This window comes from Saccostrea cucullata, unplaced genomic scaffold, assembly GCF_032062105.1.
Source record: "Saccostrea cucullata isolate Sc308-1 unplaced genomic scaffold, CSIRO_AGI_Scuc_v1 ctg7070, whole genome shotgun sequence".
In the NCBI taxonomy this organism is placed as follows: Eukaryota; Metazoa; Mollusca; class Bivalvia; order Ostreida; family Ostreidae; genus Saccostrea; species Saccostrea cuccullata.
Genome location: NW_026935737.1, coordinates 18,481 through 40,000, shown reverse-complemented (window position 1 = coordinate 40,000; position 21,520 = coordinate 18,481). Strand labels below are relative to the sequence as shown.

General features: G+C 32.5%; 1 protein-coding gene across 1 annotated transcript in view; it reads right to left on the bottom strand.

The window, feature by feature from the left end:
• Positions 1 to 20,666, bottom strand: part of LOC134243649 (uncharacterized) — a 37,265-nt gene extending 16,599 nt beyond the window's left edge. The window contains exons 1-12 of the mRNA XM_062725890.1: positions 20,495 to 20,666; positions 20,348 to 20,374; positions 17,564 to 17,635; positions 17,178 to 17,339; positions 11,893 to 12,027; positions 11,285 to 11,458; positions 8,972 to 9,196; positions 8,604 to 8,810; positions 8,113 to 8,253; positions 5,848 to 6,015; positions 275 to 403; positions 1 to 155 (exon numbers count right to left, since the gene is read on the bottom strand). The exon at positions 1 to 155 is cut by the window's left edge and continues 16 nt beyond it. Of these exons, the coding sequence (XP_062581874.1) occupies positions 1 to 155; positions 275 to 403; positions 5,848 to 6,015; positions 8,113 to 8,253; positions 8,604 to 8,810; positions 8,972 to 9,196; positions 11,285 to 11,458; positions 11,893 to 12,027; positions 17,178 to 17,339; positions 17,564 to 17,627 (1,560 nt within the window). The 5' untranslated portion in view covers positions 17,628 to 17,635; positions 20,348 to 20,374; positions 20,495 to 20,666. The remainder of the gene's footprint in view (positions 156 to 274; positions 404 to 5,847; positions 6,016 to 8,112; positions 8,254 to 8,603; positions 8,811 to 8,971; positions 9,197 to 11,284; positions 11,459 to 11,892; positions 12,028 to 17,177; positions 17,340 to 17,563; positions 17,636 to 20,347; positions 20,375 to 20,494) is intronic.
• Positions 20,667 to 21,520: the final 854 nt, after the last annotated feature.

Sequence of the window (21,520 nt, the reverse complement as noted above, 5' to 3'; positions counted from 1 at the left end):
TTCCAAAACAGTTTGCTTTTCTAAGAAAGAAATGATTAAACTTTTAGTTCTCACAATAAAATTGCAGAACACAATAGAGGAGCCCTCTTTTATGTTACCAGTGTAACATGTTTCGTTATTTGGAGTTTTTATGGTCACATTGTTTGATTGTGTACCTGAAAAAAGAAAAAAAAATTCTGAAAATGAAAATACAAATCCCACATTTTAAGATTCTACATTTCCCTTTTTTGAATAGAAAACTCTTTTAACCTTAAAAGAAACATCAGTACATTACCATGAATAATCAAGGCCGATATTATAAAACTTCCAATAAATTCAATTTCTGTTTTTAATATCTGCTCAGATGTACTTAAACTTCCATCAAGGCTTGCTGTGGAGTTGGACGATCTGTATGCCAAATTCACTGTAAAAAAGCAGATTTAAGATACTAGTACTTAAATGTTATATTGACTTACAGTGCTAGAGTAACCATATGGTTTGCTGAAAAAAGACGGGAATGGTAACCTTTCAAAAACAGTTTATGAAAAATGTGATGACCTCGTCCTCTCTATTGTCATCTTCCCTTGATTTAAACAATATTTTTTTCAGTATAAACTGAATAGATTGGGCAACAGGCTTAAAGCCTATAAATACCCTCTCTATAGTCAACTTCCCTTATTTGTGTATAGCAAAAATTTGAGAAAATATTTACTTGTGTCCAAGCACCTTTGACAACAAAATCTTAAGTCAGATTTAGCAACTTCTACGACCCTTAAAATTATACATGTACGTAGTTTTCAAGTAAATCTTATTGTTTGGTAATACATTATTTGTTATTTTTCATATTATTTTTAAGATCATTGCTTCTGTATTGGATTTTGCCTGCAGAGAGTTTCATGCAAGTGATCAACTTACTAGCTTAGGGCTTGTGTAACTTGTAAACAGAAGATTCTTACTCTCCTAGTATTTTCGTCTGTTTCTAGGAGACTCGTGTCCCCCTCTTTTGACGAAAAGTTTTGGTAACTGGATTGATATTTTTCTTTACCTTCATCTTAGAATTTCAGTTCATTCCGAAAAAATATTCTGAAAAGTGTCCGACGACAGGCACTACGACACAATCAACACTGAGAGAAATGTGAAACGTTAAATAACAAGAGGCCCATGGGCCACATCGCTCACCTGAGCACTGTGGCTAGGAAAAAGCAGAAATTGGTTTATTATTGAAAAATTTAAATCCAAAAGTAGTCCCATGACCAATCATGGCTTTGCTATTCTTGAGAAGAAGATTTTTAAAGAATGTTTCTATATATTTTTTTGTAAAAATTGGTCAGCCATTTTGGCCCCGCCCTACCCCCGGGGGTCGTGATTTGAACAAACTTGAATCTTCACTACCTGAGGATGCTTCTATATAAATATGATCAATTATGGCTTCGCTATTCTTGAAAAGAAGATTTTTAAAGAATTTTCTTATATATTTCTTTGTACAACTTTGGTCGGCCATTTTGGCCGCGCCCTTCCCCCGGGGGTCATGATTTGAACAAACTTGAATCTACACTATCTGAGGATGCATCCTTATTTATATGATCAATTATGGCTTTACTATTCTTGAGAAGATTTTTAAAGAATTTTCTATATATTTCTATGTAAAACTTTGGTCAGCCATTGTAGCCCCGCCCTACCCCTGGGGGTCATGATTTGAACAAACTTGAATCTTCACTAACTGAGAATGTTTCCCCATAAGTTTCATCTTTCCTGGCACAGTGGTTCTTGAGAAGAAAATTTTTAAAACATGCCACCAAATTTTTATTAATTCCCAATTATCTCCCCTTGAAAGAAGACGTTGGCCTTCATTTGAACAAACTTGAATCCCCTTCACCCAAGGATGCTTTGTGGCAAGTTTGGTTGAAATTGGCTCAGCAGTTCTTGAGAAGAAGTCGAAGATGTGAAAAATTTACAGACAGACGGACAGACAGACAGACAGACGGACAGACAGACAGCTCGACAGACAGACAGACGGACGGACGCCTGACAAATTGTGATCAAAAAAGCTAACTTGAGCCTTCGGCTCAGGTGAGCTAAAAACCATTAATTGGTTAAAAGAAACACATGACAGAAACGCATGTTTCATATTTGGACACTTTGAAGTCCCGTTTCTTAGCAATGATTCAAAGCAAGATCATCAGCGTAAAAATGGCGCCTCTTTTGGTCATTAAAAGATTCTTTTCTCTACATATTTTTACGATAAAATTTGAAAAATTATAAATTGTACAAAGTAGAATTTACACTTCCGGACATAAAACTGTGACTGACCAGGGTTTTGCTGTTCTTAAGAAGGTTATTTTCTTTTAAAAATATTACTTTATATTCCCACGTAAAATCTCATTTGCCTATAAGCAACCCTATCCTTTAACGCGGGTAATTTTGATTTAAATAGAAAATTCAAATTAAAAACATGTGAGAAAGAACTCACGTAAGTTTTATCTTTTCTAGTCTGGTAGGACTTTAGAAGATTTTTTTAATGAACCAACCATTTTTTCACCATTTTTTGAGCTCCTAGTATCTCCTCTTGGATTACGGTTTGGCATTTACTGATTTTACATATCTGAATATCATTCACCCAGTGATAGCGTATATTTAGTTAAAATTGGCCAACTGCTTCTTGAAAATGTAACAAGATTACAACGACGATGGTGACAGCAGCTAAGGCAAAAATAAAAAAAAAAACGGATTGTTTGATCAGAAAAACTTCCTTAAGGACGTTCGATCCTGTGCTTTTGAGTGGATTTGGTTCTGTCCTTTATTTATGGAATTCTGCGTCTTTTTTAAGTTTTAGAACTAAATTTGGATTGTACAGTGCAAATTAAACTACTTTAAATTAAAAAAAAAAAGGGATTGAATTTCACTCAAGTAGAATTAAGCTAGGAACTATATTTTGTGGCGGACGGTTTTTTTTTTAAAAACGAAAATGATCCTTTTTTTTCCCTTTGGAACTAAAACAGTACTTTTCATTTTAGATTCCTATTTTTCCATGCTGGTTGCACACAAAGCTGTTTTTGCAGTGAAATGTGCTATGCTGGTTCTGAAAAATCTATTAAATTATTTCTTATGAATTCTTTCAACGAATTATGAAAAATATAGTAATTATATTCTGAAAATCCGAGAAAAAAAATTGAGCCAATTTTAATGTAAATTTGACACTTTTTTTTAGTGATATCTGAAAATTTACATCATACACCCACAATTTCGATGTTCTTTTCTAAATATTTAAGATAACTTTGACCTATTTGCTTATATTCAGAAAAAGTTTAAGACTTTAAAATAATTTTTTTGCTTATCAGATTTTCAATTCCAGAAAAATCACATTTTATTAGTGCAGAAAGGTCAAATACTAGTAATTGATTATGCCAAGCAATTTGAGACTCTTAGTCACAATTTTAAAGTATCTTTTTAAAATAAACTTAGAATTCATTTTGTTTCATGCTTTAATTGGATAGAAATATTGGAGGGAAAACGTCGAAGATGTCATTTTTAATTAAGGAGGCTGGTTGGTCAACAAATTAATCACAAATTAACCACCAGATTTAACTTATTTTTCAAGATACGGTATCATTAACTGTCAACTATCATTTGGCAAAGAAAAAATTCATACATTTTAGTTTTAAAATTTGATCATTTTTGTATATCTTTATATGGAGCTCTCCTTTTAAAGGAGATTGAAATAGTCTAAAAATGGCTGCCACCCCCAGCCTCTTTAAGACACAAGTTTCAGTGCAAAAATGTACATATTGAATGTACTGAAGCGCTACAATGTAAAAGAAGCATACTGACACCCAATTTTCATTTGAATTTTAATTTTGCTATGTATGTAGAAACTAAAAATATACTAAGCGAAAAAAGTTTAAGACTTTTTAAATATCAGGATCCAATGTCGTTAAGCCGTCTACTCAGGTGAGCTACACAGAACGTGTCATACATAAAGAAATCTCAATTAATTCAAAATCAATTTTCAATTACTTAATTGAAATCCTAGAGGTAAGGAAAAGAATTCAAATAAAATGTCAATTCAAACAAGGTAACTCTTGGAATCTGTACCTATCTTTTATTTTGAGAACAAAAAACCTAATCATTTCTTTCTTAGAAAAGCAAACTGTTTTGGAAATAGAAGTTTTTGGAGGTTTGTATTCAATTTCTATCTATAACTTATTGAACATGGTTTACAAGCATAAATTGATATTAAACTTCTGCTTGCAATTGTATATATCATAAATTAAATGAGTGCATCAAAATTCTTTTATATATTTTTTTCATACAGTATGGGGCGCCCGTGTGGCGAAGTGACTAGAGCGTCTGCTCTAGAATCACAGAGTATACAGTTGATCTTTCTGTCGCGGGTTCAAATCCAACTGTTCCGTCGTTTGAGACGGTGTAAATCGAGGTCCTATGAGAGGTGGGGGTGGGGGATACTTTAAGCGGTGCGGGCAGGGAGATAATATATAAAATTTCATTAAAAATCTCCAAACCTTCTTGAAATGTAGATGTGAAATGAACTTCTAAAGCACAAACCAAATTCAGATTTTTTTAAAACTTGACCTTTGACTTTTTGACCTCAAAATTGGGATTTTTTTTACTCCATAGGGAGTTGTGGTATAAAACTTTACAGCAAGATCTCTTCTGGCGATATCGCGTTAAAACAAAAAAATATTAAAAAGAATGAATTTACGACCTTGGCCTTAGGATTTCAAAATATACAGGAGTCTTCCGTAGACCACTGAGAGTTGTAATATAAAATTTTATTGCAAAAGCTTAAAACCTTCTAGAGATATCACTCCAAAACAGAAGTGTTACAGACAAACAGAGAGAGAGAGAGAGAGAGAGAGAGAGAGAGAGAGAGAGAGAGAGAGAGAGAGAGAGAGAGAGCTGGCTTACGGACAGACGAAACCAAATTAATATCCACCACTTCAGTGAAAGTAGGTACCCGCGTGGCACAGTGGTAAGCGCATCTGCTCTAGAGTCGCGAAGTTAGGAGTCGATCCTTTCGTCGCAGGTTCGAATCCCACTGTGGGATGTGGAGACCGGTCCTTCGGATGAGACCGTATACACTGAGATCCATGTTGCTGGGACGAAAATGATACCTCACTGCTCAATGGCCCTGGGTGCCGAGTATAAGACGAGATTTGCTGCTCTCCACCGGCAAGTGGTGGCGTCTCCATATGAGTGAAAACTTCTCGAGGGACGTTAAACAATATACAATCAATCAATTAGTGAAAGCAGGGAACGATAATATAAATCAGGAGCAGGGCAGACACGGACCTGCCGACAAGTTCTCGTGTGTGCTTTAAATTATGTTCGAATATCGGAAATATCCACTAGTAATTCATGTGAAAATTATGGCCTCACTTTTTTTGAAATTTTTTTCGACGTTAGTCGGCATTTGATGTTCATGATATATCGTATTTCCTGACAGGGTCATTGTACATGTATTAACCATAGAACTTCAACTTCCAGATGATGATTTTGACGAGAATGTTGACGTCTTTGTTTCCTCAACTTGTTTATTGAAAAATAATATCGCTTTGGAAGTTGATCATACGTAGGACATGCTTTTGAAAATCGAATCAACTGAGAGATATTTACCTTGTATGCAGGTGATAAGGGTTTATTGCTGCATGCATAAGGGTAGTTGACAAGCCTAACTTACAAGGAATAAATAGAATAAAAAGATCAAGTAATCAATTTAGCATCTATATCTGGAAAACTTTTTCGTTTAAACATAATGATTCAAGAAAAGGATAATGTCGGACCTTAAACTCCTCTTTGCTATATCATAATTCGCTTTGATTATTGATAAAGACACTAAATAATCGTTACCATACTGACAGCCCCGTCCCATCCATCCGGGTTCGCAATGGTTCTTTGGAGATGAACATTGTCCATCGGAATTTCGAAATTCCCCAAGGCAGTGCTCTTGTCGGGTGCAATTTCCTTTATTGTCTATTGTTCTTCCCTCATGGTAATTGCAGTATCTTTGTTCTTTTTCTTTTCAAAAGAAATATTAATGATTATGTTAATCTTTTAATATATGACAATTACAAATGCAGTTTATCAGGTAAATGAACTGGGAAGTTTTTGATTAACCAGAAAGTCACCTGTATGTTATTCCAATGATTTCTGTCTAATGTACCATTGTGGCAACGCACTTAGAAACAATTACGCACTTTGAAAAAAACTTTCAAAGTGCGTTAAATTTGGGACCAATTCAACGCACCTTGAAAAAAAAATTTCAAAGTGCGTTAAGAGTCTACATCAATATATTTTACCATGGAGACACTTTGAAAAAAAAATATGTTTTAGTCATGGAAAGATTTTATTTGTTATTTATCTTTCAAAAAACTAAGCCTAATCCTAACCTCAAAAATAAATTGATTTACTCCCGTCGAAAAGAGGAGAAGACTGGTATCAGATCCCTCAGTCCAAATCTTTATCTTTCCAATACATAGGTGTCGGTAACAAACGGGGGAGGGGAGCAATAAACCTAAAAAGGGTACGCTGCATTTTCAATGCTTATAAAATGTATATATCTTTCCAAAATAAGTGGGGGCTTAGCCCCCCATCCCTTCCCCTGGCCCTTCGCCCAGTCTCGATGTCAATGCTATACTCAAAGCATTCATATAATTATGTATTTACCTAACTGGTATGACGTTGAAAAATTTCAATAATAAATGAGTTAATTAAAACAGATTAAGTACAGTAAAACGTTTGAGAGAGAAAGAATTTTCATAGTTTTGAACAATCAAATTGGCCCCATTTTATCATGATAAATGCTAAGTTGCTTGAAGCTTTCCTCTATTAATGCCCCCTATGCACCTTTACATCTACTTATCAAAGACTAAAATTCAACAAAAGAAAGAAAGAAACGAATTAATGAACGTAAACAATCGTCATTCTTTTTTTCAAGACCCTTTAATTTTCCCTTTTATTTTATCAAAATCTTAAATATTTAAAACGTCAATATCTCAGGTCCTACACCAACTTTATCATAAAAAAGTTATCAAACCAGGATCTGTTATTTATCATACCAATTATTTGAAGGAATATTGATCAATCTGTATATTTTTTTCAAAGTGCATTAATATGGTCGATATTGACGCACTTTGAAAAAAAAATATTTTTTTCAAAGTGCGTTAGCTTGGTCCCAAATTTTAACGCACTTTGAAAAAAAATTTTCAAAGTGCGTAATATTTCAAAGTGCATTGTAACATACCATGTATTTTTTAATGATATCTCTATTTCATTTTTCAAAAATCTTATTAAAAAAATGAAGCAAATATTTAAAAACAATCGTGACAATAATTGCTTTGGAAGCAAGGATATTACTTATTTAAAAAAAGTGATTTGTTTTGCTCCGCACTATGGAAGTCAGGTTAGTGGATAATACTTCAAAGTTTTCAAAGAATGAAAATCCTTTTTTTATTTAAAGAATTTTGTTATTTAAAGAAAAAAGAGAATGTCTTTACATATTGTTGCAAATTTGAGAACAGAACATTGGTATATTTAAAAAAATATTTTGCTTATGCAATTTTTTTTCTAATATAGAGTTTTTATACTCGATTACTCTTAGGGGAGAAGTAGAAATCTGAAGATGATAAAAGGATTAAATAGAAAATTCCCAAACATGTATCTTATTTAAATTGGATGAGCATATCGCATGTGACAAAATGATTTTTTCTTGTGGCTTCAGAGATACAACTGGCGACTGTAAGTTCTCTATAATATGAATTGTTTTCGTGCATTTTGTTCAGGGTATATAAATATTCTGGTTTGAAATAGAATATCATATTTATGCTGAAATGAAGTAGCCAACTTTGCATTTTATGTTTATTGTTTAATGGACTTTTGAGCTTGTATACTGTTCGTTATCTCCATATATTTCATGAAGTAATAAACTTTTTATCTAGTGGGTATTATGATCTAGACATTTAGATTTGACACTGAGTCAATGTAAAGACATACCACGAAAGAACAACTTTTCATCTAAAGCATATTCAATATACGTGCATGTATAGCTAGAGGAAAATGGTTTCATATTATACGTATCCTGAGAATAAGATAAACTAAAATTTTATTGGTATTTACTTATATCACAATAATCTCCAGTCCATCCTGGGAGACAAGCTGTACAGGCACGGTTGTCACCTATTCTGTCAAAGGGCGGGTGGCAATTCTCAGGAAACAAATGATGACAATCTGCTGTTCCATTCTTTGAGGGAATACAAGCTAAATATAAAAAGCAGTTCTGCGTGTCATTCTCAAATGACTTTTGATTTTTCTTAAAACAGGAAACGACTAGTCATTTATTGATTATTAGTTTATAAATGTAAGAAAGAAAGACAGGAAAATATATTTTTAAAAAATAGACTGGTATTTACGTGACATATTTAACTCTTATGTCCAACACAAATTTAATTTTTGATGGAAATGTAATCAATTTCATTGTACATTCATACCTAATAATAGTCTGTCAAACGTAATTATATATTGTCAAATGACAAGAAACGTCATTGTCGCAAAACGAGTTACATTTTCTGAAATGAGAACAATAACATAAACACATTACATGTATATACCTAAAACGTAAACTTCACAGAGGTTGATTATCTTTTCATGGTCGATATAATCACCCCTTATTATAACCTCATTTACTAATTCATTAGGCATGTAGGAAGAGTCAATCCAGATATCATTTCTATTGCTTTGTTGTTTGTCACTGTAAATCAAACGTTCCTCTCCAGAGACAGTTTTCACATGTACAGTAAACCCGTTTATTCGTTCACCTATAAAATGTAAGACATATATATCAAATCATGCATTAAAGAATATTTTTGTCATTACACTGTTGTTACTAACAGGAGAAAGAGAGAGAAAGGAAGTTTCAATCAAACTATTGATACATAATCACTGTAAAACTTCTTCCCTTTAATTGGAATACACTTACTTCTATCACCTCTATTTGATATATACACCGACAATATTCTGTATAAACCACCCAGCATCACGCCCCAGAAGGGCTTCTCTCTTTCAGGTTGAGTATGTATACAGGTATTCCTGTAAAAGTTGTGGTTGCCGTCCCAGCCATCCACCGCCTTGTCTGATGCATAATGAGAACTGTTTTCATAAGTGCTTGACTGTGAGGTTTCTTTCCACAAAGCCACATTTTTACCTGAATTAAATATTATCTTTAAATAATTAAAAACAGGAAGGAATAATTTACAAGAATTCAGTGCTAGTGAAATTGCAAGATATTTGTATGTTATTTTTATTTGAAAATGAGCAAAATATATAACAGGTCTTCAATGTGTGTTAAAACGGATGTAAATTAAAAATAATTTAGAAAAAAATTAACAAAAATGAGGACTATTAAACATATACATGTAAATTTTATCAATAAATCAAAAAGGAATCTCTCTGTTTCAAAAACTTCTATTATTTAAGGCATGAAGCTTATTTCAACTTATGTTATACGATATAACATAACTTGGGGCAGTTTACGCTTTATAAACCGCGAAGCGGTTTATAAAAAAGCGTAAACTGCCCCAAGTTATGTTATATCGTATAACATAAGTTGAAATAAGCTTCGTTACTTATAATTTAATTTCAATGTAGACAATGAGACAATTTTTCCATTTTTTCCTTTGAAAAAAGCTTCAAATATCGCATATTTTAAAAGTTAACGTCAAGCGGAGTAATACGTTTTTGAAGTAACTCATTGTGACGTAGGCAAGTTATGTTATACAAAATGGATAAAACCGTTTAACCAATCAAATGACGTGTTACAGCTAAAATTAAATTATTTGCTAATATCTCTCGCCTTGAGCCATGCCTAAAACTGAGCATTTAAGTAGAATATTCAACACTTGAGAAAAGTTATTGCCAAACTGACAAATCGTGAATATAATTTTGAATTTTTACAATAATTGATAGACAGTATATTTTAGACAATTTCCCCCATATAATGAACATTGATTGAAAAATAATAGTAAGCATACTTTTATTGCATAAGTCTGTCTCAGTATTCACATTTTTATGTATACTACATTATGCTCTGCACCTATTTTTTGTTGTTTTATAGACGTTCGAGTTTAAAAATGTTCATTATATGTATATGTATTTACATTCCCAATGCTTTTTTCCGAGATAAAATTACAAATAGAAAGTACTACAAAACTCTACTGGTTCATCGATAGACTTGGTTACAAAAATCACGTGCAGGGCGAAAGAAAGAGATAGAAGCGGCGCTTAGAGCACGTGGATTAGCAGAATTAAGAGCTTGTAAATATATGGAATAACTGTTTTTTTGGTTATCACACAAGCCACTCGTTTGATCACATACAAATACCAAACACACTTTTAAATACTACATTTACTAAATATCTCAAAATATTTCATTTAGATTTTTCCCCCCAAAAAACTATGATGGCGCACAAGAATGGTTTATGACAGTTCTATCATATAGTTTTATATATTAATTGATATTTTTGCAAAAAAAGACCAAGTTCATTTCTAACTGTTTTGTTATGGTGATGGTGCTTTAAGATAAATGATAATGGCTCATTTTGTCATTTGAGTATTTCCAAAACATCCAATTGATTTAATATCCAAAGCTGAGTTTATCACTATTTTTTACTGTAATGTGTTTTTGCTAAGAGACATTTCCACAAATTAAAAAAAAGATATCATTTTTATTTTTAAGCAAAAGTGTTATTAGGTTTTAATAAAAAAAAAATGTAGAGCAATGTATATCATGTCAACTTAATTATCTCGAATATCAACAGATGAACTACTTGTCAACCCAAATAAGTTGCATTTCAACACAAAAAAAGTTGCATACTAGCATGAAGAGGTTGCACGTTCACCTTTTCATATTATTATCGCAGGTGAACATAAATAAAGTTACAACGATTTTTTATACTTTTTCCAAGCTCTTTCCAAGCTCTTTTTTTTTTTTACTTTATTCATCTTACATGTCAACATATCGTAGTACAGTTTGACATAGTTATGTTGCATCTTGACATAGTTTATGTTGCATCTTGACATAATTATCTTGCATCTAGACATAATCTTTAAAAAAATATTAACTTGCGAACAGTGGCAGAAATATGCTACCATATCATACTCCTAAGAATGCATATATAGTAATTGAAAAAAGTATCTTTAAGGATATGTTGCAGTAAAACTAAACTATATATGACAGTTTTATTTCGATCATGAATATAAATTCCAAACTATTCAAAGAAAGAAAATTTTATACCTCCAAAAACCTCAATTTCCTTCACCGTTAATTTCAGATCAAATGAAAACAACAGTCTCTTGGTTTTCACAGGATGTTTGAGATAAACCGTGGAATCCGTCCGCAATGGTCCGTCATAAACTGTTATGCCCTTGCTGACTGATATTCTTACCGTTGTTTGGTAATCGTTTGAATCTTAGGTAATTAAGAAAAATATTAGGAAAAGTTCAATCAAATTTCCAATCGAAATATTTGGAAATATTATTATGAATAAAATTGAAAAGTTATGAAGTTTCCTTTAAAGTTATAAGAAATAAAATCGATAACAAATTCAATTCAACGTTTGATTATTATTGAACAAAGGACTTAATATCTATTCAGTTTCGAAAATTGTTAAAAGGAAATCAGTCTGATGATTTTCATCGTCTCAAGCCACGGTTCGGATTCCGCTTATAGCGCTCGCCAGAATGGAAGAGGATCGTTCATTTTGGCCGTGGTTTGCGACGATGGATGATCTTGTACATGTCAGATAAAGTCATACTCAGGCAATTAATTATATATATGAGGTAATGAGGTCACAAAAGTATTGAACGAATGCAAGCGTCAATTTCGATAAACATAAAATGTACCAAAAAAGATGTTCACAGCCGACACGACGAAGACCCCTGGAAAGGTAAGTTCCTCTCTGCTTCTTATCAAACGACTTGTACTCATAAGTCCGTCGAATGCAAAGTCACCCTTTGATGTTTCAAAAGCCAAGTTAACTGGTATTAAATAAAAACAATTCAATTTAGAATATTAACATTTCCGATATAAAATTACAAATTGTAAATGTACTTTATTTCCCCATCAATGTATTGGCGTAGTTATAAAATCACGTGCAGGGCGGGGCAGATAGATAGACAGAAGCAGGACTTTGAGCACGTGAATTGGCGGAATCAAAGCATGTCAATATAAGGAATAACTATCTGATTTTTTTTAATTTCATGACAATGATCAATCGATTGGCTTGCGTTAAAATTTATATGCATAAACGCCTTCTGCATTTATGCAAATTATCACGGAAGCCAATTGATTGATCACATCATGAACTCGAAAAATAAGACAATTATTCCTTAACTACGTTTGATGACTTCAAATAATTTACTTTGAGTTGGTAGAAGAATGTATAATTTATTTGATTTTACCAGGTCACATAAGAAGATGCTTTCTAGATGTATGGAGCCATGATATATGTTTTATGCTTAAAGAGATAATTTCAGGAGAAAGGTATATTCATACATAAAAGGAAACAGGCTTTAATTATTATGCATTGTGCTATATAGAACAGATTATACATAGTGCTCTATAGAGCAGTAAGTCTAGAAGAAAAGATGTCCAAGGCTTCAAATTGTCAAATATCACAAATATCTTAATGTGGTGTTAATTTAAATCTCAATTCTTGGATTTTTGATAATATGAACATTTATGTAATTTTACATTACTTTCCAAAAGTGTATGAAGTAGTAGGTAAGATTTAAACACATTGAGAGGTTTATAAAATTGTGTATCACTTAAGAGAACGTAGACCTTTGGACGGTTTTGACCCTTTTTCAAATTTGATTATTAAATATTATGCATTGGATAAATAAGTGAGTGAATTAATGTTTGATAAGTATACTGCTTATGACTTCCAATGCGATGTGAATAAAATAATCTTCAGGAAATATTAAAGATTCGCATGCTTAGGGGTATTTTTGAAATGACTTCCCTCTTGATAGAGCATCATAAAACATTCGTTGAGTCCAACTCTGTAATTTCTAGCATTAAAGAAACACGTGAACATTGAAGATGAGCTGTTTACGACTTATAGTACATTATGAAAAGCAACAACAACAAAAACATGTATTAATAAAAAAAAAAAAAACTTACTACAATATGAAACATACAGCGATGAATAAACAAACAATTAAAAAATTTAGAACAAAAATTCAGAATTACTTAAACTAGAACTGCCCAAAAGGGACAAATACCCCCTTCCAGCTAGGTACTGCAGAGAGGATGCCAAGTCACTAATATCAGTATTGGTGTTCGTACTTTGTTTAAGTATTTAGAGTAAAAACTTACTGGTAATTAAATCATTATATATTTTGATTAAGTAAATCTAAAGTGTAGCTTAATAAAACGACAATTATAATATATGGATTGATATGGACTAAACACAAATTATGAACATTTTCTTTCAGTGATCTTGAACTTGCACAAATGACCTTGGATCAGTCAACGTGATGACACAGCCTCAAGTCATAAGATTTCATTATGTCACCCTTTTTTTCCATTCCTAAGTAACTTCGATTTCATCCCATGTTCTTTTCCAATAGTGTATTGTTTATTTGAACAGTCAGATTTGTTCTCCAATGAGTCTGAGTTCATTTGCAATTAGAAAACAGAACAACTTATTTTTGTGAGAAAGGTCATTTATTCAATTTACCACAAATATATTTTTTCAGATGATGAAATTATTGTCAAATATTGATTATAAAAAAAGACTGAATAAATGACAATAAATTTGCAAACGTGGAGTCAAAAAACCGCCAACACCGAAAGTGTAAGGTTAAGGGACCGGACCCCGCCCAAAGACTTTTTTGAATTATTTGATACAGATTATTGTGGAACTCTTCAGCAGCGGAGGTTTAAATGAATAGCAAACAGCCATCATGCTGTCAGGAAAAATAAACAACTTTATATTTTACTAGATTTAAACCTTTTAAAGGTAAGAAAGGAAAGTTTTATAGTGATAGAGACTTTAAGGGATGTTCAAAGGAAAAAGTTGAGGCGGGCAGCTAATTCATTTCAGCCTGTATTTATTGAAACGAGCTGCCGAAGTCGGAGCAAAAACCCCGAATCACGTTGTGTGGCAATGCACTGAGATGGGTAGTAGACGTCAATCCAAATTTTCAGTCTCTACCCATCTCGCTGAGATTAGATTTTTTGTAAACTATTACTGCAGCTAGTAAACTAGCTATTTTGTTTTAAATATGTCCTGTTGACCTAAATTTTGAACAACATACATGTAAATTATGAGAAACCCTGTCAAATTTTATTCTTCCCAAACCCCCAAAAGCCATTAAACCCTATGGAAAAATAATAGTGAAATAACGTTAAAATAGTATATGAAAATAAAAATATCTATAGAGCAAACCATATTACTAAAAATTATGTCAGAACTATCCATGTTGACCTCTGACACACCCTATAACACTAGTATACCCATTATATGGATTCATTTTGTTAGAAATTGTCATTCGAATGTAGTTTTATAATGCATTAGACTTCCATCTCACCATTTGCTGTATGACAGGCAGAGCAGTATCTTCAGCCGCAGCACTTGTTGCTGCACCTATTCAGAAGCTGTCACCTTTGTTTAATTGTGTATTTAACGAGGCCGAGTCTAATTCGAGTGTGCATGGCATTTGCGCAGCTTTCTAATTTTATGCAGTCATAAGAGCGACAGTACACCTTCCCCAAATTTTGTGATTTCAGTATAAAATTAACATACATCTGTCACGCCTACTGGTCTGAAAATGTTATTTTCCGACAATTATTTGGGGAAAAAACGTTGAAATGGCTCTAACGTCACTGTTTTCTGATTTTGTAAGCAATGCATGGCGCTGAAGAATGACACATGACTCGCATATATGTTCGTAGACGTCCATGGATATTATACTAAAAACTGATGACGGAACATCAAAAGAAACATACTAGCAATCTTAATATTGCTATTGTTTTTTTTACCCAAAAATTATCTGCGCTGATAATTCATCTACACCGATATGTATTGTAATGAGTAATGAAAAAGGCCTATGCCATTCAAACGTTGGTGTGACCTGGACTAATAGAACAGTCCAGGAGCCTGTTCACCCCCGTTTGAATGGTATAGTCCTTTGCTATATAAAATGCTGCAGAGGCAGTATCGGACATTCTGAAACCCGTAGAAGAAGCGGGAAGCGGAATAGAAGATTAAAGGCAGTAATAAAATTAAAAGTATTTAAAGGGTAAAAGAAGGATAAGTAAGGCTAGGGTACAAAACACCGGTCTGTATTTAGCCAAGAATTGAACTGAAGTACAAGGTGTAGTAATCCTGAATAAGGTTGAGGCACCGAGTGCTCATTTCAATAGGAACTTAGTTACGGAACCAGGTGCAAGGAGCCCAGTCATAGCACCCGGTTACAAAGAAACTCTAATTGTATCCCGCTGTTTAAATAAAAAAAAAAGTATCTCCTGAAAATAACAAATAATCATTCTTGTACGTAATAATTTGATTCCCCATATAAATTATAGGCTCAGATAGAGCTAGAGGAAAAGTTTATATATTCTTGGATAATATTAAGACCCTGTATCTCCTTAGGTTACACCTTACAGTATTTATACCACAATATGGCAATTTTAGAGGTATTGGGCATCAAAAAATAAACTGTAATCAAAACCTAGACCAACCTAGATGGTAAAATTTGACAACTCTTGAGATAGCCCCCTAAGAAATCGGGTTGTAAACATTTGATTTTTTCATCTTAAAAAAATATATAACAGTAGAAATTAATTAACGAAAAATTATCAAAATCCCTAGGGCAGAAATAATTTAGAATCGGCCTCTTTAAGCCAATGAAACTCAAAAGAGACTTGAGGGATGGAGTAAAATAAGATCCTGATGCATAAGATCCTGGTATAAAACAAGTAAATTGCAACTAAGGTCCTATACTGTGTTTTGTAAGGTTCAAGTAATTAAGCATTGCTTTGACAGGACACATAGGATTGTTACAGTTTTGGGGGATAATTTTGTTTTTGTTTGAAAATTGCTGTGTTTGTAAAATTGCATTTTTACTGTCATTCCTGTTGCACTTTGAATAAAATATTCAAACTGCAGATCTAACACCTGCAGAACTTTTTTCCTATGGGAGCTAGATTTTTGTGCCATTTCCCCAATTAAAAAAAACAGTAGAAAGCCAATGACAACATTGATTATACAGGCCAAGAATGACAACTTCTGTTGCTGAAATAAGTATAGAAAGTACATGTATTTCCTGTGTTACTGGTAATCTGGAATTGTAAGATCCTTTGAGATTTTGTACGACTTTTAAACTTTTTTCACAAAAAATGATGTTCATCCATAAGAAAGATAATTATAGATATCAACGTAAACAGATATGAGTTATGAACTCTTTCTCTCAGTGACCTTGAACTCGCACAAATGACCTTGAGTCATGGTAAAGACACACCCTCCGTTCATAAGCAATCTTTGTGTTAGATAGGAACTCACCATGTTTATCCATGTGGAAGATATGGACCAGACACAAATGACCTTGGGACAAGATCAATCCACACCCTCAGATCATAAGCTTTGTATGAAATAGGAACCTACGAAGTTTATCCACAAGAAAGATATGGACTAGGCACATATTATGTACTCTTTCTTTTAGTGACTTCGAACTTGTACAAATGACTTTGAGTCAAGGTCATAACACATATGGTATAAGCAATGGTTGTGTGAAGTATTAGATTCTAATTTTTGTCCATAAGAAAAATATGGATCGGACACGTTCGCACAGACAGACAGAAGGACGACAGACAGACGGACAAGATGATTCCTCGTTTGCGATGGGTGTAAAATTATGAAAAACGATCGTCGTCACATTTTCATCTTTTTTTTAAATATGGTAAGAAATTAAGTTTATTTTTGCGCATAAGAACACTAAAATACAGTGCTTGTAGTATATAAACATGTATCGCATAAGTGGCAGCTTAACTAATGCTGGAAATTATCTAAGATTTAAGAATCATATTTTTTTGAAAATCATGTTTTTATAGATATATATTTTATGTTATAGATTATATACATGTAACTACACAAACAGGAGCTGAATACATCTGAGCTTACCATACTGGCATTCTGGCCCCATCCATCCTGGTTCGCACTGGTTCCCAGGTCCTCGGCATGCTCCACTAGTCGCATCAAAGGTTTTGTTTTTACAGTGTTCAAGCTTCGTGCAATCCTCAGTGTGTTTATACTTCCTCCCTAATTTGTATGTACAGAATTTCCCTGCATAAAACAAAACTTAATTTTTTTTTATTTTATCTCGTTACTTTCGTTTCTTAAATTCTTACTGTAATATGTATGTCAGACATTAGATGATAAAATTTATACTTATGCTGTTTTCAAAACTTATAACTTATCAATTGAGAAATCTTATTTTGAAAAAAAAAATGAATGGCATGATATGCATTATTTTGGCATTATAAAAAAGTCAAACAAAAATGACTCACCATTGATAAAAGGGATTTGTAAAATTGCAGCAAAATAAATAAAAGTAGTGAGAAGAGCAGTCATCTTGACGACTGAAAAAGAGGAAGTAAATTTTTTAACGAAATAAAACTCTTTTTAGATGCAGGCAAAGGATGCGGAGAAACGCTATAGGACACTTTAAGTTACGAAAGAAGAGTACACAGATTTAAATAGGGGCGTGCATTGGTAATTTTGAAAAAAAAAACCTGGCTTTCTTAGTCATATTTGTTTTTTTTAATCTTCGGTCACAATTAAACATGATTTAATAGTACTTGTGTTCATTTGCCTGTCGAAAGTAATAATGGTTGTTTTTAATATTGATACCACTTTTTATTTTACTTCAAAATATTATTTAATAATTTAATTTTAGTTGTAACACATCATTTGATTGGTTAAACTGTTTTATCCATTTTGTATAACATAACTTGCCTACGTCACAATGAGTTACATCAAAGACGTATTACTCCGCTTGACGTTAACGTTTCTAATATACTTTATTTGAAGCCATTTTCCTAAGGATAAAATGTAAAATTGTCTAATTGTCTACATTGAAATTGAATTATAAGGAATGAAGCTTATTTCAACTTATGTTAACGATATAAAATAACTTGGGACAGTTTACGCTTTTTTGCGTAAACTGTCGCAAGTTTTGTAATATGGTATAACAAAAGGTGAAATAAGCTTCATTCCTTAAATAGAAAATTGAAAAGGCCTGTGTATCAAAGCCTTTGAATTCCCTTTTCATGATCACTTTTATCTTATATGTACATCTTCAAAAGATCAAAAGAAACGAAATCGGACGTGATTTTGAACTTGTATGAACTTGTACATGTAAATATAACCTCTTTCTTACAATTTGCAATGACCAACTTAAAAACTATATCAAACATTGATATAATGCACATAAGAGCCTAAATGTATAAGCGTATAAATAATTGAAAATAAAAAAAAGGAATATTGGGTTGACCGCATAAATAAGTTGAACAGAATATCTCTTTGATTGTTAAAGAGCACTCCTAAAAAGCAGCCAAAATTGATAAATATGTAACAAATCACATTTTCTGAATAGTGAAATATAGTGTTAATTTAGAATTTAGATTCCATACCTGATTTAGTGAAAGAAAACGTAGAGTGGTTGGTTTAATGTTAGGTATTTTATTGAATGTTTGTTTGTTGTTTTGCGTCCCTCTCATATGGAGACGAAACCTCTTGCCGACGAAAAGCTGCAAATTTAGCAATGAGGGATCTTTTTCTCGCCATCACTTACTGCGACACGTCACTCGGTTTATACGGTCTCATCCGAAGGACCGGTCTAAACGTCCCACGGTTGGATTTTATTGATAGTAAGGAAAGAAGAAAAAGGATGCATATATACATGTTCTTGTATTTAACGAAGGTTTTTTCTCAAATGTGTAACTTATAATTAAGTGTAGTCCGGATGCTTTTAAAAGATAACTGTATAACATTTATGATTTGATCTAGATGTTTTTAACTGAGAAACATTTATAATGTATTCTGTTTTTAAGGGCCCGGGGTAACCTAACGTTAGAATGTTTTATTTATCGACTGATTGATTGATTGATTGATTGTATGTTGACAGTCGTTTTACGTCCCCATCAACAATTTTTCACTCATATGGAGACGCCCATAGAGTAATAAAAAAAAGTTTAAGAGTTGCACACAAAGGAGTTGAACCTTATTCTCGGGTTAAAATCACAGAGCGGGAAGTAAAAACCGGTCCTTTTGATGACCGAGATGATGTGTCGACGAAAACGATCACTTAATAATCAATGGTTCGACCCTGAAAGTGATAGGGTCTCTATAGATGTGAAAAATCTCGAAATGGATGTGAAACAAATTGTTTTAAAGTATTAACCTAATTGTAACGCTTCAAAAAGCCGCTAACAATTCACTAGTTTATCTGTTAGATAATATCAAGAATATTGAAATGATGAAAAACAGAACAGAATAAAAGAATTCACTGTATATGACCTAAAATACATTTGTTTTACTGAAATAAAAATACATGTATTTTATTTTTATTTTATTACAATATACAAATTAATCATTTATATCTCTTTTTGGTTTATTTCCTGAAAATTCTTCCTCATTTTTCCGTCCTGTTTTCTGAATTGTTAAAAATACTTTGAAGTAACCTATATATCGAATTTTTAGCATTATGTGCAGAATTTTCTCCTCTATGCATACGTTTTTATCTTGACACTTTCTTAAACCGTGTTTTTTAAATTTTATTGTATAATAAATTAACATTAAACATTTTAATGCTACATGTATGTTAAAATTTGTCTTTTATAAATTATCTTAAGCTTTTAGAAAACGGCACTTTTACTACAGACAAAAAAAAACAATAAGTCAGCAAAAGAATGTTGTTTGGAGAGAGTAAGAACTTGAATGGGATTGAAAGGACAGCAACGGCACAACACAACTGAAAGTATCTTTCTTAACTGTTAATTTCAGTGACAGAACACGTTTTGCTTTCATGATTAAGTACAAATATCCTGTTATTTATTACTATACACATTTAAATCAAAATGGTCTTAATTTTTTAACACTAGAACCAAAAGGAGCATTGACATTGAAGTAAATGCATCTTTAACTCGTTAATTTTGAATTATATTAGCTCCCTCTTTTCACAAATAAGCGTTGCAATTTTGATTCTAAAAATTCACTCTAAAAGATCATATTATCAATTGCAAATATTAAACGCTTTATTAAACACATAAAATATATAGATTTAACCTTACCTTTTAATCGTGGAATTGTTCGTTTTTCTGGAAACGGTATATAAAGGAATCAGTCATAAAAAATAATTAAATGCATAGATAGCAACATATATCATCCGATATACTCTGTTCGGCATTGCACGCGCACTAACTGGCACACTAATGTACATGAAAGGATAATTTTGTTCCGTGTAGATAATAAAATAACTTTCTTCAGTATTGATGATATAATAATGGAGAAATATCAGTAGAAGTAACCAGCTCCAATATTCAGATAATGAAAGCTTTGGTCGTCTCCTCTCAAAGGACTTTCATTTTACAAAAATTAAACAGTCTAAAGTTAAGCGTCTAAAGAGGAATGATGACAGTTGTTATGTAGTAATATGATTATAATTGCGATTTCAACATCCCCTCTTTCAAAACTTCCTTATTCATATTTTCCAAGGAGACTAAAATTTAAAATTTGTTACAGTATGTTTTAATCCATCTATGCAAGCCATGGGATTCAATCCAATAATTCCTACCGCTTTGCTTTTGGGGGAACACGGAGGAAAGTAAATTCTTTGTTTATGGAATACATGTACATAATAATCGTGCTAGTATAAGAAAGATACATGTAACTAGTATTACTTTTGAGTTCACCCGGGCTGGTGGCTCAATTGTGCTTTTCTAATTGAAGAATGTCCTGCCTGTGTTGTCTGCTTTTCTGGTTTTTGTAAACTGCTTTACATTTTCAAATTCTTCTCCAGAACCACTAAGTCAATTAACACAAAGCATTCGAAGGTGAAGGGAAATGCCACGCCATCTTTCAAATGGAAATGATTAGGAATTTTTGAATTGTGTTTGGTATCCTTTAAAACCATTCCCCTCAAAAACCAATGAGCCAGAAAACTGGAAATGTATTAAATAAATACAGTAGATTCAAATTATTATGACCCTCCGGGATTAAGCTGCTTAAGCTGGGATTTCATATTGTCCAAAAGTTCTTTAGAATTGTTGAGTATCCACGTCTGATTCACACCACTTCTTGAATATATTGTTGCACAGTGCTCTTTAAGTTTTTCCTTCCCTACTGTCAATATCTTAGGGAGAAGTAAAGAAAGAGGTTGCTTGAACATTTACTGGAATTCGCAATGTATCTTTGTGTGTAAGGATTCTTATGAAATTTTGGAATCCAATATAGATGTATATGTA